The sequence below is a fragment of the Carassius auratus genome, linkage group LG45M (genome assembly GCF_003368295.1).
Source record: "Carassius auratus strain Wakin linkage group LG45M, ASM336829v1, whole genome shotgun sequence".
Lineage (NCBI taxonomy): Eukaryota > Metazoa > Chordata > Actinopteri > Cypriniformes > Cyprinidae > Carassius > Carassius auratus.
The window spans coordinates 29,172-46,315 of record NC_039299.1 but is presented as its reverse complement, the minus strand read 5'-3'; the positions used below and the strand labels follow the sequence as shown (position 1 = coordinate 46,315).

The 17,144-nt window shown below is 38.3% G+C and overlaps 1 protein-coding gene across 2 annotated transcripts in view; it reads right to left on the bottom strand.

Moving 5' to 3' along the window:
• LOC113068500 (1-phosphatidylinositol 4,5-bisphosphate phosphodiesterase beta-1) overlaps positions 1-17,144 on the bottom strand; it is an 81,253-nt gene that overhangs the window by 45,876 nt on the left and 18,233 nt on the right. For both annotated transcript variants that reach the window (XM_026241230.1, XM_026241229.1), the window contains exon 3: positions 536-604. In XM_026241230.1, coding sequence (XP_026097015.1) covers positions 536-604 — 69 coding nt within the window. The remainder of the gene's footprint in view (positions 1-535; positions 605-17,144) is intronic.

The following is a 17,144-nucleotide window of genomic DNA, read 5'->3' as shown; positions in this document are numbered from 1 at the left end:
GGACGAGTCGACGCACATTGAGCTCACTCACATCCGCTCAGCAGCTCTCGTGATGCTCTTCATCATGACACTTCACAATGACACCATTCTCACATCAGCACTCATGAATTCTGGGAACCTGAAACCATCAGCTCTTTCTCTGTCCAGCTGCTGCAGGATTCTGAATGCTCTCTTGAAAAGCAAATGTTTTGGTCACCTAAGACAATTTATCTGGAAAACTATTTTCTAACTAATTTCTGTGTGATTGTAAAAGAAAATGATTTTTTCATACACACATACAAGATCTCCGGCTTTCTTTCGTTATTTGTGAAACATGAAATCTTACTGGCATATCCGGTGAAAAGCAGCTTTGCTTTTTGACAGCATATTCCTCTCTGGAAAACTCTATATTTATAACCATACAGTATTTGCGCCAGAAATGACAGAAAGAAGTCTGTTCAGTTTCATCTCGTGGAGCATTTGCACAAACACAAGCTCAGCTCTTCATTGAAAGAACAAATGATCAACACAGAAACACATTTAAATGCTGTATTACCTTTGGCGTCTTGGCAAACCTCCCATTTCTCGTATCCTTGATGAGTGAGACATCTAACAGGTCGGTCTCCTGCAATCACAAATGACTTATGAATATTATGAGAACAGTGTGTTTAAACTTGTGTCCACAGCACAGTTACAAAAGACAATAATGTAATAAAACTAAATGAATATATAATCGTGACATATGATTGGAAACAGGTCACTTCTTGCTCTTTTTAAATAAAAGACTTTGACGTTGTGTTCTTAAAGCTGCAGCGTACTGTTCAGAGGAAGGTCAAGCCCATCGCTAGCCAATCAGAACAGAGCTCATTTACATACAGAAGCCTTAAACACTCTCAGTATGTTCCAAACGGGATATATCACCATATTGAAGGTTTATTTTAGAACAAAGTGCTCAAAATTACAGAATTATAGGATTTGAATTATAGAAATGTAATAAGGTATTATGTGTAAGCCAGGTTAAAGAGATGGGTCTTTAATCTAGATTTAAACTGCAAGAGTGTGTCTGCCCCCCGAACAATGTTAGGTAGGTTATTCCAGAGTTTAGGCACCAAATAGGAAAAGGATCTGCCGCCCGCAGTTGATTTTGATATTCTAGGTATTATCAAATTGCCTGAGTTTTGAGAACGTAGCGGACGTAGAGGAGTATAATGTAAAAGGAGCTCATTCAAATACTGAGGTGCTAAACCATTCAGGGCTTTATAAGTAATAAGCAATATTTTAAAATCTATACGATGTTTGATAGGGAGCCAGTGCAGTGTGGACAGGACCGGGCTAATATGGTCATACTTCCTGGTTCTAGCAAGAACTCTTGCTGCTGCATTTTGGACTAGCTGTAGTTTGTTTACTAAGCGTGCAGAACAACCACCCAATAAAGCATTACAATAGTCTAACCTTGAGGTCATAAACGCATGGATTAACATTTCTGCATTTGACATTGAGAGCATAGGCCATAATTTAGATATATTTTTGAGATGGAAAAATGCTGTTTTACAAATGCTAGAAACGTGGCTTTCTAAGGAAAGATTGCGAAATTATTAGAGTTTTGAGATTACAGCTGACCATTCAGGGCTTTATAAGTAATAAGCAAGATTCTAATCTTCAAGATCTTTGAAATTGTAAGGGACAAAGATGGCAGAAAACTAACGTTTCTGAATAGTCTTTGTGCACTTTCAGACAGCGCAAATGTTGAGAGAATTAATAATTTCCTCCTTCAGTTTAATTTCAACACTTGTTAGCAGTTATCTAAAGCATTATCAGTGAGATCATGCATGTTTGGATTCAGAAGAAAATACCAAATGTGGACATGATGTTGTATTCTGCAGTCCGCTGTACTGAGTCATGAAGTGTCAGCATCTTCTCTTCTCCTACAGAGGTCAATGGATTGACTCGGCCACACACACTATCAGACCCTACCAACATATGATACGATGACAACGCTCTCTAAAGCTGATTAAATTGGTCTCTAAAACAACAAGTGCATCGGGTTCAGAACCTTTTGTTTGCCTCTCTGAGAAGTGTTTAAAGAGTGAGACAGACGTTTAAATAAACTCTGTTTCGTAAAAGAGCCTCACGCAAAAGGTGTGAGTGATGCTTTACAGGACACAATGACACGAGGACAGTCCTGTCCTCCATACTGTTTTCTGTTCACAAAAGCTGAAATGGATATTAATGAAAAGTGACATTTATAGTCTGTGGAAAATAGTGGATTTCTGTTCAACATCAACATTTTGGAGTTTCTAAATAACTGAAGTTTGGGCTGATGCGCACCACTTCTAATCTGACATCAGACAGACGATGGTCTGATTCATATTGCTAAATAAAATGGCAAAACCTTACTGAAATCATCTGACTATCAATGTTAATATATAGGCACAGTGACACTTCTGACCTGGATTAGGCAGGTCAGAATTATGTGAGAGACACAAACTGGACTGTGGCTTTTACTTAATTTATTTTCAAAACCACAGATCGGACAATAAATGCTCACAAATGTGTTTACATCTGGATGTGATGGCACCAATGAAGCTGATCTGTACTGTACATGAGGTGTCCAGCTCCAGTCGGAGCACTGCTGTAGGGAATCTCTTATAGTCTGCATGCACGAGGTTATATCAGTCCACCATAGACCTCAGAAGATCAAGGCTGTGACTGGATTTGACAACAAAATCTGGTTACACATTACACAAAACCACATGTGCCTATATGCAAATATATTCACTAGCTTCTCATGAGCATGATGCTCAGTAGGAAACAGAAACAGAATGGCTGCAATTTCCGTGAGCAATAAGAGGGTTTGTGATGTAATGATTGATGATACTGGAGCATTCTCTGTCTTTGCAGAGCTAAACATCTAGTAAGATGAAGGAGAGCAGCAGTTTGTGGCACTGAAAATTATCTGATTTTGTGTATTAAATTAATATGAAAGGATAGGGGAAATGGTTGAGGGAGCCATAAAATTTGCATATGGTTGAACTGCCCGTGCATTTTAGAGGTAACGTAGCCACATTTCCATTGAAATGAATATATAGGGCCCTATCTTGCACCCAGCGCAATTGACTTTGTACACCGACGCATATGTCATTCCTATTTTGCACCCGCGCAAAGCGCGCTTTTCCCTCCACAGAGGCACGTCGCTAAACTAGTGAATGAACTTGCTCTCCCTGGGCGGTTCAGCGCAAAAAAGGAGGCGTGTTCCGGCGCAAACGATCCCTGGTGCTATTTTGCTGTTCCATTACACAATTGCGCCACTGACCAGAAAAAACCTAGTCTAAAGTCAGTGGCGCGTTGCGCGTTGTTCATTATGCTATTTTAAGGGCGCATGCTTGACCATAATGTATAGCGTGCACAACGCGCATACACTTTGCTCATGTAATCTACACAGATGCAACAGTTATTTTTGCAAATCATAAATTGTTACACTAAAAAAATATTAAAACATGGGATGACGGAAATCATTGTGGTGTGACACGAAGATGTGAAAAAAAAAATAGGCATAAAACTAGCTCACAAATTATTCAGGCTAATTATTCTCCCATCCCCATACAACACAACTTCTCTGTCTTTCACTGCTCTTACAAGAACATCAGTCTCCTCGGCTGTGAACCGCTCCTGGCGTGCGCCTGGTAAATACGCCATAATAATAGCAATCCATAATGGAACTTGCGCACCTGCTTTTAAAGGGAATGTTGGATGACGCTCTGATTGGTTTATTTCACGTTACGCCCAAACCACACCTATGAATAATGAAGCTGCTTCAGACCAACCCACTTTAGATTTGCGCCGGGCGCAAGAGCCATTTATCCCGCCGGGAAAATAGCAACAGCGCCGAGACCCGCCCACAAACTTACTTGCGCTTCGCGCTTTGACACTTGCGTTTCAGATCGTCAAAATAGGGCCCATAATGGGAAGCTGTAGAGTTCCAAATGTATTTGAACTCATGTGGCCCTGCTGTGTACTACTGCAATGGTAGAGATGATTGTTCACAAACACACACACACACACTCTCTCTCCCTCTTTCCGTGACTGGATGTGGCTTCACACAGCGCTGGGGCTTTTTAAAACACACTTCAAAGCAAGACCTTTATGCTGAGGCTGGAAATGCTAACCTTTGACTCGAAACACCTCCCACTGCAAACAGCCAACACTACATCGATTGAGGGAGACCCTCCGCTTTAAACTCAAATGAATCAAATGGAAGGTGATTTTATCTGGGGAAAAGGACTTTTGATGGCTTGACACCATGTCCCAACCAGACGCAACGCTACAAGAGTCCAGCGAAGAGCAGTTTGTCTGTCCTCACCAGACGCGACAGAATCACTCAAACATCAAATACGGCTTCTCTCTCCAAAGTACAGCACTCCCAATGAAATGGATAAGTTTATAAACCAATTATTAAATATTAAAGATTTTTAACATCATTAAAGGTAAATACTGAGTCACTGATTCCATCTTTGTTATAGATTACAATTGTTAGTTTGCACTGAGTTCACAGTTTTAACAAACATGTTTGCTTTAATTTATTTTTCGAAACTGAGGTAAACTATCTGTTGTCGTTTTCAGTATGGCTATAAAGATCAAGCAAAATGATATTCAAACTCACTTTTAGCATTGAAAAGAGCACATAATCTCTACCTGAGATTATCATTGTCATAGTTTGTATGTTGTTGTTCCAGCAGCGATGCCACATAAATAGAAACCGTTTCTAATAGAGAAACTTTGCCTGTCACTGTCACAACGGATAAGGACAAAAACTCAAAATAACATGGAAAAGATTCCTTTTATCATGTGTCGTGTTGTGTGTGGTTAGGACATGGTCTAAGGCAGAAAGCTTTTCATTGCATGATGGGACAGATCTGTAGATGGGTGCTCTTTAGGGTGACAGTATGTTATTGAGAAGGTCTGGTGATTTTACATTTGCCATCAAAAACCAAACCACAGTGTAGTCAGACTTCTTACTACATAAAGTTCTGACTTTGCATTGTAATATATTCTGACTACAAACTGCCTGCTTTTTAATGTGATATTTAGAGGCAAATAAATCTAAAATCTGGGAACAGTGGAACTGGTCAAGGCTGTGTCATTAATTCAGCGTGTAAATGCTTCATGATTGATCTGTCAAAGAACCCACCAAACGCTGTCAAATCTAGTCACTAACTCTTGAACTTCTGAGGATTTTGTTTCCTGATGGACTGATATAAACCTGTGCATACAGACGACAGGAAATATAGAGATACAGATATGATAGCCAGTGATAGTCACTGGCATGTGAGCGATATTGAAACAGATGCCTGTGTATAAAGTCAATCAAATCTGTATATACATCTGAGTTAGAAATAGACTGACGTGACTGGAAGAACAGGCTTCTTCACTGAGCAGCTCCGTTGAACAATCCTTCACTCGTCGCCAGTCTCCTGCTGTCAGGAAGAGGAAAGAACAACTGAACTTGTACTGTCAGCAGCCAGACATGCTGTCGAAGCAACGCAAACGTCATCAGCATCATTACCTGCCGTATCAAGGTCAGTCTCTATCTATTTAAAACTCTGTTCTCGTTACGCCAGCGCAACCGCAGCACATGGCATGGAAACACTATCCTGAGCTGTCTGCAATGCTAAGATTTCAGTCAATGTCAAGCAAAACAACCAGCAAACCAGTTGATGTCTTTGTGGAAGTCAGAGCTTTGTTAAGTATGGGGAAGACACAACTGTGCCTCAGGATCTAAATTAGTCCTATACGGTATGACAAGCAGCCCTGTTAGCCACAGTTCAGCTTCAAAATAACCCTGTGAATCACAATATCATGTTCTCTCACTACATGTGCAGAATACAGAGAGTCAGACGCAATGACTCTATCAGTGAACCCTCTGTTAAAACTAGAAAGATGCAACTTTACATTGCTTTCTGTGACAGTTGTTCATGAGTGCCATTATATCCTTCAGAAGAATCCTCCAGTTCCTGAACATTCTTAACTCTTCTGCACATCTGAATCTCTTCTCCAAAGTGACTGTACAATGAGAAGATACAGCTTTCACTAGAAACAGGGTCTCATATACGACTATTACGAGAGGATGGAAGTGGTTTACCATTGTGATTTTTCAATATTTAAATAAAAGAAGGACAATATCTTTTATCTGCTACAGTGGTGTACATTTTAAAGGGGTTTACAAGCTCTCTTTCTAGAACTACATGTTTGAAGACGACCAACCTGCAAACGACTTTAAAAGGTGGCCACACTAAATTTATTTATTAATGTACTTCTATTTTTTCAAAAGTGTCTAAAACAGTACCAGTTGTTTATGTATCTTGGATTACAGTTCTTCTCTGGATTTGCCCAGGATAAGCGAAGCCTGTGATTTCACTCTAATTTACTGAATTATTTCCTCAGATACCCAGATGTCAAGGCTTTGAGAGTCCCGTTCTATTGTCAGCTACTCAGCTTAGATGGATTTAAAAAAAGAAACTAATTTATTCTTGTGCATTGTGTCATTTACATTTCACCAGGTTAAAATAATATCTTGAGCTTTAGGTTTGATTTATTTGTAACACATTGACCTCAAAACCTTTGCAGCTGTCTCTTTCAGCAAATTGTATAGTGTAGTGATATGACAGCACCCAAAATACTATCAAACACTCCAACGCAGCTCCAATTTTTGCAAAAGATGTATAAAAAGGTGCACAGGAAACAAAAATCTCAATAAATTATATATACAACAACCTGCCACATGCTGGCCACATAACAGAGATGTCGATTCGTACAGGACTAATATCATAAAGACATGGCCGATTCACACAGGATTGAGATCACAGACAACCTCCACGGTTATTACAGATGACTGGAGGTCACCAGGTAACCCTAATCCTGTCCGAATAGGGCTAAAGACACGGAAGCAAACCCTTGTTCTCTGAAGACAGATCAGTTTTAGATGCTTATACTATTCCTGTGGCATTCTGTTGCTCATTCTGTTTGTTTCTAATTTAATGACGGATGTTAATGGCTGTTGTTATCTTTTTCTTGTTCTTTCCTTTCTCTCTCGAGGAACAATGACGCAGGGGGCCAGTATTTTAGGTATGACAGGCCCGTGTCAGCACCGGCCCCAAAGCACCTGCTTGCCATTTAAATTTGATACCCTCTTATCATTCTCCAAATTGAATTGACTGCTCACAAGAAAAAAAGAACATGTGACCTACATCTCTGACACACTTTAAAGAGAAAGCAGAAATGGAGCAAAAGAAGAGGATCAAGGGAAAAGAAAGGAACAACCAAAAACTATCCTCCAGTTTCTCAGCCATCACAGATCAACTAAACTATCTCAAATCCTTCAGGGTTCGGACTGAGTTGTCACCAAAAACACTAGTTACTGAAAAGTGTAAAAAACATCACCTTATCCTGATTCCATGCAAAACCTCAAACATGGACACAAGTTAAATCAAAGTCATGTAACTGAAGAATCAAAAGTGCAAAGACCTTGTTACCAGATTTTGAAGTGAGGGTTAAGATACGTGTGTGAATAAAGCGTCTCTCTGCCGCAGCTTCAGTGCAAACCAGAGAACAGCGTTTGGATTCTGTTATCTCTGCATTAAAAGACCTCTGAAGAATGGAAAGCTAGATTTATAGTAACCTTTTAAAAAGATTATAACACATCCACTGATCAATGGATTCAATGTAACAATGTTTTACACTTAAAAAATATTTTCTAAGTTAATAAGCATTACATTTAATCTAGCAGATGTGTTCCTACTGACAAACCAAGTGACAGACGTGGTCCAAAAAATGTCCAGAGAATGTGGGGTTACACATTCAGAACAGATCAGTACCGAACATGAAATAGCATGTTGAAAATGTTGGGGGAAAACTAGTTCCATCTTCACAGGAGCAGGACAATGATCATCACTAAAGGAGCAAATGTTGCATCAGCATCTAATAAATCACCAATACATACACCTCTTTTCCCATTGCTCATGTAACAGTGATTATCCTCTGTATAGTTTGACGACCCCTGTAATTATCATTTGTGGAACTAATAATTAAGGATTAAGAAAAGAGGTTAAACAATCATAACAGTCATTTGCATGAAAGGAACAGATAAATAAAAGGTCAATTTATGATACAAATGCAAAAATAAGACAATAATCATTTGTGGTTGTGAAACTGTTAATATATGTCCATATCCTGCCTTGTGAAGCTCAAAGCTCTGAAAGAAACAAACCTGTGGCACATCAGACTGGAACAGCACACGTTCAGCCCTTCCTGACATTAGGGGTGTGCGATAGTGACAAAAAATAATATCTCAATATTTTCTGCTAATTTGTGGATACTGATGATTAGACAATGTTTTACCGAGTATTGTGCTGGTACATTGGCAGGGTTAGGACTTAGGTTAGGATTCTGTGCAGTGATTAGTTTGCAGCAGTAACAGAAATAAACATTTCAAATCAGTTCAAATAGATTTTTACCTTTTATGGGCCTTTTACATTTAAAAGGCCATTTTTTTCCTAAACTAATTAAAATGTATGCATTATCTTTTGTGTCAGACCTGAGAAGAGATGATGCTGACCCTCAGAGGACCCCAGATGATGCTGACCCTGAATCAACAACAGAACTAACAGATATTGCTACTTACTATGCAATCATATAATAATTGCTGTTAATAGTGTTCATCGTCTGGTTGACTACGTCTTGTATACATTTTTGAGAAAATTCCTGTCATATACACATAAACTGATCACCACTGATAAGCTACTACTAAATATTGTTGAAACTTGCTTTGCAATGATTTGTATCGTAAAAAGCGCTATACAAATAAACTTAAATTGAATTGAATTATTTTTCATGGTTTATGTAAAGAGGTGAGCTGATTTAGACTAGTTTATTCGCTTGACATGCTTTAGACATTAAAACATCCACGTTTCTAATTATTATAAGGTGTTTCAATAATATAATTGTGTATAGTTAGAGTTATCATTGTGTGATTACATAAACAGACTGCTTACGTAAGTTTTTTAACCAGCTGTTTTTTTAAACAAACTGTTCTAAAGAACAAGTTCACCGAAAAACCTTCAGCAATTGCCAGTGCACAAGACTAGCCAAGCAAGGTCTTAAGTGTGTTAAGAAAACTGCTCATTGTTTAGCTCAAATTCACATGTCTTGAATGGAGAAGTAACCCGAGCTTAGTTAAGTATCTTTCTCTAGGGCATAATGTTGGTACTTTTATGTACAGCCCAGATCTTTAACAACCATGTCATGACTGTGTCCTCCTGCAGCTATTATAAGATCTCACGCTTTGAGACAACAGTCAAACAGTGACATGCAAATCCACACTGAAACTAATTTAAGTCAGCCCGCTTCAATACTGTTCTCTGTTTTGAATCTATTCAAATAAGCTTCAGTTTGCTGAAAACTTTTAATAATGTAGATGCTCATCAGCTGATCTCACAGCACAGAGAAGCAGGCGATAATTATATATACTTTTAAATCCTTATATCCTCTCTCTGACTCAATCGGTGTTGCTTTGATTAGCTATTAACACATTTCTCAGTTTAAAGGTATAAGTTAGGAGTTTAAATATTTATTAAATCATGTAGCTTTTCTAAAGCAAAGCTGTACTTTTATAATAGCAGCGAAGTGCTGACAAAAGCTATTATATATTTATTTTACATGTGCTTTTAGAAGTGCAGTTTTTTTGGTCTTTATTAAACACATGGCTGAAAGTGGTTTGCTTACAGCACTTCTGCACAGACTCACACAGCCATAGACCTAACCTCAATTAGTTTATCTCTAAAAACAAAACAAAAGAACCTGTCCTTAATAGTTTTAGCAAATGTATGTTTGGATCTGTTGGACATCAAGTTATTTGAACAGTCAAAACCAGCGTTTATAACAGCTGGTGTATTAGAACTCGATTACTAAAAGTAGTTTGCAGTATGAAAAACAAACACTGTTAACCTGCACACAGTGTGTGAATTCACAATGTGCTTTATGAGAGGATGTGGCCATCTGGGATCTGGCATAAGGTAAGGCCTAAGGCAGAGAGAAATAGAGGAGCACACCTTCATCTTACAAGCTTTCTCTTCCCGGTACAGCAAAGAACACTGTTTAACAAAAGTTATTGTTTTTCTCTTGAAAATAAACACATATGTGTCAAAACCATGTCCTTGATTTGTCATCTGCTGTGTGTTCCACCAGGACTAATAAGAGCAGATCTCTACTACACTTTGAATGGCCACCCCACTTCACTAATACATGTGGTAATGGAGCACCAGGAACTGTCGTATAGACCGTTTGCTTCCTCCGCACACTGAGGAGAGCCAGAGACCCCCCCCCCCATCATGTACACCTTCTACAGAGACTCTATCGAGAGCATCCGGTCGAGCTGCATCACTGTGTGCAACGCATAGTGAGAGCAGCTGAGAAGATCATTGGTGTCTCTCTCCCCTCCCTCCAGAACATTTATAGAGCCTGTCTCACCTGTAAAGCCCTCTGCATCACAGGTGATCCCACACAGCTTCTTCAGTCTACTGTCATCAGGGAGGAGACCGCGGAGTCTCCAGGCCAGGACCAGCAGACTGAAGGACAGCTTCATCCACCAGGCTGTCAGGAAGCTGAACTCCCTCCCGAACTTGCCCCCCCCATCCCTCTTCTGACCCAGGCATCACTGTTTGTTCACTTCACTGGTTTGCACTGTATCTGCCGTGTGCCTTGTGCTGCTTTATTTAACTTTATTTTTATTTATTTTATTTATCATTCCCTTATTGTATAGTTGTATATAATATTTTATATTTGATCTAGATTTTTTGGCTCTACTGTTAATGTTATCTGTATGCACCATGGGTCTGAGAGTAACACAATTTTGATTCTCTGTATGTATGCACTGTACATGTGAAAATAAAGCAGACTTGACTTGACTTGTTCTGTTCTGGGTAATTGTTCATCGTGAGCCACATCGTGTTTGTCAGCTGTGGACAGTAAACTTTGGTTTAGCTCAGCTATCAAAGGCCACAGGTGAACCGATCTCTTCTGGCCTCATCCAAAGACCTGCCCTGCACCTTGTTTTGTGAACAGACCTTTTCTTTTGGAGGGAGAGTACCAGAGATCTGCCAAGTGCTGGTGAGCTGATCTTACCATGACCTTCTCACAGTACAGCTGGATTCATTGAGCAATAGTGCAGTGAACCTGAAGCATGCTTTGAGCATATCAGCCGGTGCAGGACAGAAAACAAAAACAGCAAGAAAAAGCCCTACAGCCGTTCTTTCTTACAGCTTATGTTGTTCAGGCTTCTGCATAGAAATGCTTCCAGGGCACTGCTGTCTTCTGTTTGACAGCTGCTGGCTTTTAAAATCTCTCAACTCAAAGTCTGTCTAGCAATGCTCAGACTAAGTTCTACTGATCTGAACCCATTACATTAACACTTCCCTGGATCACCAGTGTGCTGTGTGACGGTTACTTTAACAAATGGCTTGACACTCTGGTACATCAACGAGATCACAACAAATCTAAAGGAGGATATTCTTGGATATTTATTTTTAATATTCAGCAATATTATTGTATTGACTGCACAGATTCTATTGAATGAGAACTGGACAGAGCCGATGATGATGATGACATCACTGTTTTCTGCAGGGCTGCTTTAAAGCTGTTATGTACTACTGTCATAATTCATGATCTTTACACAGTTATTGAATTTAAACTAAATCAATCCTACACTAACCTCAGCTGAACAATGACACTGTTTTTTAGAGCTGCTTTTCAGCAGAATTGTTCTCTGAACCATCAAGGAATCATTATTTTCCTGTTTATCACAGTGAAGCTGTTCTGAAACAATCTGTATTGTATAAAGCACTATATACTGTATAAAGTGACTTGACTTGGAAGAAAGAAGGCTACGTTTCTGAACAGCTGATTTGTGTGACAAGTTTTCAAGAACTGGCAGTGTTGGGTGTCAGTGAAGGCGTCGTATCCTCGGTGTCTCTCGTAGTAAGCACTGACATGTGCACTGTGAAGTTATCCTTCCAGTCAGCTGCACTCACTTGATGAAAAGAAGGGAAGCCATTTCAACTTGGCATAGAGCACATTTCAATTTCAGTAGATTGTCTGAAGATTTACACCTTGCCAGCTGTGATTATGCTGACAAAGGGACTAAAATGCCTGCCAGGTTAATCAGATAAAAATGCAACGCTGGGCAAAAACAGTGTTTGAACTATTGATGACTCAGCAGGAGTATGAGAAATGGTGCTAGAAGAACCAGGTCATGGTTTAAGACACATGCTCACCACATCTCAATTGATTCTCTTAGATAGGAACAAGATTAGACAGAGTAAAAAGAAGACTTTTCAGTGTCATGCTGTTGTACAGCTAAAGTCACTACTTCTGCACCTGCTTCACTCACAAGAGATGCTCAGGTTCATGGGACTCAAGCAGCATCATAAATGCAGGCTTTGTAAACTTCTTTATCTAAGAGTTGCTGTGTGAGAGTCCGTCCTGCTGTGATCCACAGAGTTTAGGATCGTGTCACAGCCCTGCAGTCTCATGCAAATTCTTTAGTCAAATGAGCGGCTCATTTACAGCTGGGGGGTTGGGAGACATTGACATTCGAAATGCATCACCCACTTCAATTCCTGTTCCACTCTGCAAACAAAATATCACTGTATTTCAGCAACAGTTGAGATGTGCTGGCTCTCCTCAACGTGACACGTAAGGGAGAAGCAGTAATGACCAAAGACGAACGATGTGACTGAAAAACTTTTGGACTCTGGCTGCAGTTGCTTCCTTCCTTTTCTGCATTCCTGTTTTTTTTTTAGCAGTTTTTTCTGATAAATGAAGAAGAACAGCATGCTGTGCTTCCTCTGCGCTACATATTTAAAGGCCCATCAAGCATTTTTCCGAACTTTTGCTCTCTTTCATGCTCTCTACATGTACCCTACATTTGTACTGCTATGTGGAAAAAACAGTGAGCTTTCAAATCAAGATCACTATCACAACAAAGACCTTTAGCAAAGTGGTGAAAGCAGCCAGCGCTGTTTACATACTAGCACACGAGTGCGTGTGTGTAAGAGAGAGAGAGGTTCAGTAGAGTTACATTATTCATATTTTGTTTTAATTGCATGGAGCAACACATTTTGCACCTTTAGTAAAGCAGCGTGAAGAGCTCCTTCTAGGAACCTTCTGAAACGTTCTGCAGCGCTGCTGGTGTAACACAAGCATTGACTAGAGCAGGGCCCAACAGATATGGGTTTTTTGGGGGCCGATGCTGATATTAAGGAGGAAAAAAGACAGAAACAGACGTAACAGCTGATATGCTTTATATGTAAGATATATTATAGTACAGTATAGTCAAAAATAGTCAAAAAAACACACTTCCCATTCGTGTGTCCAAACTTTTTACTGGTACTGTATATAGGATACAGTATATAATAGGTATGTGACAAGATCTTGTGGCGCGACTGGTCTCGTGAGAACGTGACGATATCTTGCGATGCTGCTGGGCACAACACAGAATAGAACACGGAATGTGAAGTATACCCAGGCCGGGCCTTAAAGCAGCCTCCTTAACAGACACCTAAAATTTCTACTCTAGTCTCTGACGTCACTGAATTTGCTGTTAAAAATTAACCATCTATTCATAATATCATCATACAAAACTAAGAATTGGAATCATTGTAATGTGATGACAAAATCGGTGGGGTGGGTGTTTGGTGGATAATTTGAACCAGCGGATTTGGCTGAAGTTTGAGCTCATCCACACATCTCTATACTAAACTGACCTGAGTCATCAGAAGCAAACAATGGAGCATTATCTCTGTTGGACAAAATAAGTAATGACAGCATTCAGAAGCATTTAATCTGTATAATTTTTTTTACATATCTGTAGCACATTTGCCGACTCGATATATCAGCTTAACTATATATCGGTTGGGCTCTAGACTAGAGTGGCTCATCGGAGCAGTAACATGCCACAGACACATTCAGTGTAAATAAGGGGTTAAAACTAAAACAACGTCACAGAGAAAGATTTCCTGACAGGCTCGGTGGACTTGAACCAGCCTGCAGTATCCATCTGGTAAAAAACAGATGCCTTACGTCAAAACACAACACTTCTGTGGAGGTTTAAAGGTTTGCTTGTTTAATGAGCAGTGTAAGTGCACTGCATTGTGGGAAGGGATGCAGTGCATTAGCAGTGGATGGATGTCAGAGCAGTACAGACTTGTGACAAAACTCCTCTGGGAGCAGAAGCTGTGGTCACTGCCAGAAACAATCCTGATCCCAGCACAGCTGAGAGACAAGAGGAGCAGAAACCTGTTACTAAAGGATCTAAAGAGCGCTGTCACTCCACTCTTAACTCTTTCTCTTAAGAATTTTTTTTTGGAGTTATCTGACAGATTAAATGAATAAGGAATTTTTGCACTGCCTGCAGCCTGCAGATTAATGTAATAATCACAATAGACAGGGTGGTGCTATATTTAACTTTTGACAGGAATGAAAACGAGGCTGTGAGGGTTAAAAGTACAATGCATTCTTATTATTGTACAAAATTATTTCCCTTTGGAGTCAAATTTTGGTTCCAAAAGCCAAAAGGCCATTTTTTTTGTGTGTTTTTCTTGCCAAGCGGCAAATTGTCTAGGGCAACTTTTTGGTCCCAGTCCACCCCTGAATGGCGCACCCCTATCCAAAAAGCACAACCAGTTGTATTAATAATGTTATCCTGAGTGTGAAGTGTTCCCAGAATTTACTTTAATTAAGGTGAAAAATAAAAGTTTTGTGTTTAATGTATTTGTGTTGATGTTGAAATGGATTTTAAAACATATGGTATCGAAAAAAGTATCGTTAGGAATCGGTATCGAAATTGGCACCGGATGGAAAGATTTTGAACAATACCCAGCCTTAAAGGAGTTATGACTCTCATTCATGGTACAGTACCATTTCAAGTGAAACAAGTACTCAAAGATAAGCTTGGGGGATATTTAATAATTCAAGGTTCTCCATTATCAGAAAATTTACATTTAGTTCACTTTTATGGCCCCAATACAGATGATCCCAAGTATTTTGTAGATTTGTTCTATACTCTTTTAACATTAGCAAGATTATAGGTTATTGCAGGGGATTTCAATTGTACACTGAATGCCTGTATGGATAGATCTACAGGAGTGGATCAGTCAGTGTAATAAGTGTAGAGGAGTTATTCTTTGTTTAATCAGCAAGTTTAATCTGTTGGATATTTGTAGAGAATTGCTGTAATTCAATTACTTATCCACTGAAAAATTTAAGTAAGGGATTACTGCTGATTTTTTATTAATTTAATTACAGTTACTTATAAAGTATGGGAGAGCGGGGGCGAGAGTACCATTTTCGATAAAAACATCATTTTAAAAGATAATGTTGTAGACAGAGATATATTTCTGCTGTGGCCAGTAACTCAGAAGTGTGATCTATCAATACCAGGTGGTATTTTGTAGAAATTTAGAAAGACTTCAGTATAATGTCACTTTGACCATAAGTTGCACTGTTACTTTCGACCCCATCGGTTGGGACGAAAGTAACGCAACAATATAAGCTAGATTTTATTTCTGTTACTCTTATTTTTATTAAGTATACCTGATTGTGACTTTGTTAATATATACCTGCAAGCATATTTTGTCCTTTATTTTTGCAAAAAATATATAAAATTACATCTTCATATTTTCATTTTAAATTTAATTTCATCAGATGTCTCAAAACCTGACTGTATTTTTTTTTTGTCAATTTCAATGTATTTTTATTAAAATAAAATTCAACAGAATGAACAATATAACAATTTTATTACATTAGCATAATAATAATAAAAACCTCTAAACAATGTAAAAGTAGGCCTATTTATGTTTCCATCCAGTTGTTTTTATGCATAAATTGAAAATGTGCATTAAAACATATGGAAACACTGCAAATTCATAGGTAGAGGTGTAAAGGCTAACATATGGCTAAAACCTAAATATAAATGTGAAGTAGCAGCTGCCCAGAGAGAGATGTTCCTCTATGTCCAGAAACACCCTCTCAAAAACATCTGGATAAAACCAGACCTCTGTGTGTCTTTCTGAGCCCCACTCTAGACATATTCTTTTGGTATAATATGATAATCATTTGTAAGAAAGACACAGAAATTCACAATATAGCATGCACTGGAACAAAATACATACTTTTTGTCACTTTAGCGGGTAATTGTTACTTTTGTCACGACAGGAACTCCTGACATTTAAACTCGATTTAATTTTATACTAAAAAAATCTGAAAATGCAAACTTTACGATGTGTTAAATCACTAAATAACCTGTAGATTGATAATTATTGTGACACATGAAACAAAAAATCAACACGACTAATTAAAAAAAAATTACTGCTTCAATAATTTACTTTTTGTACTCAAAAACTGTTTTATGGACCAATCATGTCTAAAAAGGGCCAACTTTTATTTGTGTACACTGACAATAACAACAAAACATTGTTATTTTGCAAAAAAAAAAAAAAAGCACTTTCTACACTTTCTTTAATTGTCTACTTTTAAATGAACAAATTCAAATTGAAAACAAATATTATCTGATTATGTAATCCATATGAAACTAAAGCGAGGTCATAGGCGGAGGGTGAACCAACTCCAGGGTAAGGATAAAAGCAGCCAAATGTATTAAACATTAGAAAGTCGTCTTTTTAGGCAACAGCCAGACACAGGTGTCATGTAGGCTAATAAAATGTGTTTAATGGGACTGAATTTGTATTGAATGTGATCACAATTTAATAAAAACATTAGAAATGTATAATTAGGCTCTATAACATTTCCTTTCCACAGCTATTCAAGCAGTGAATAAATTATAGCTAACATTATATAAAAATGAACTGATATTATTTTGAAGTAACTTAACTCAAATTGATTTTTTTTTTTTAGAATTACAGTCCAACGTTAAAATTAACAATAGATCCAGCTACATGGCATTTTCAGCATAAATGGTTACAAGATGAAGAATTTGTAAAAATATAGAAAAAACAGATAGAAGTTTTTTTATTATTTATTAATACTTCAGAACCCTTTGCAAGTACAAAGTGGGAAGCATATAAAGCTTTCCTTTTTTGACTTTGAGCCTGTGTAAC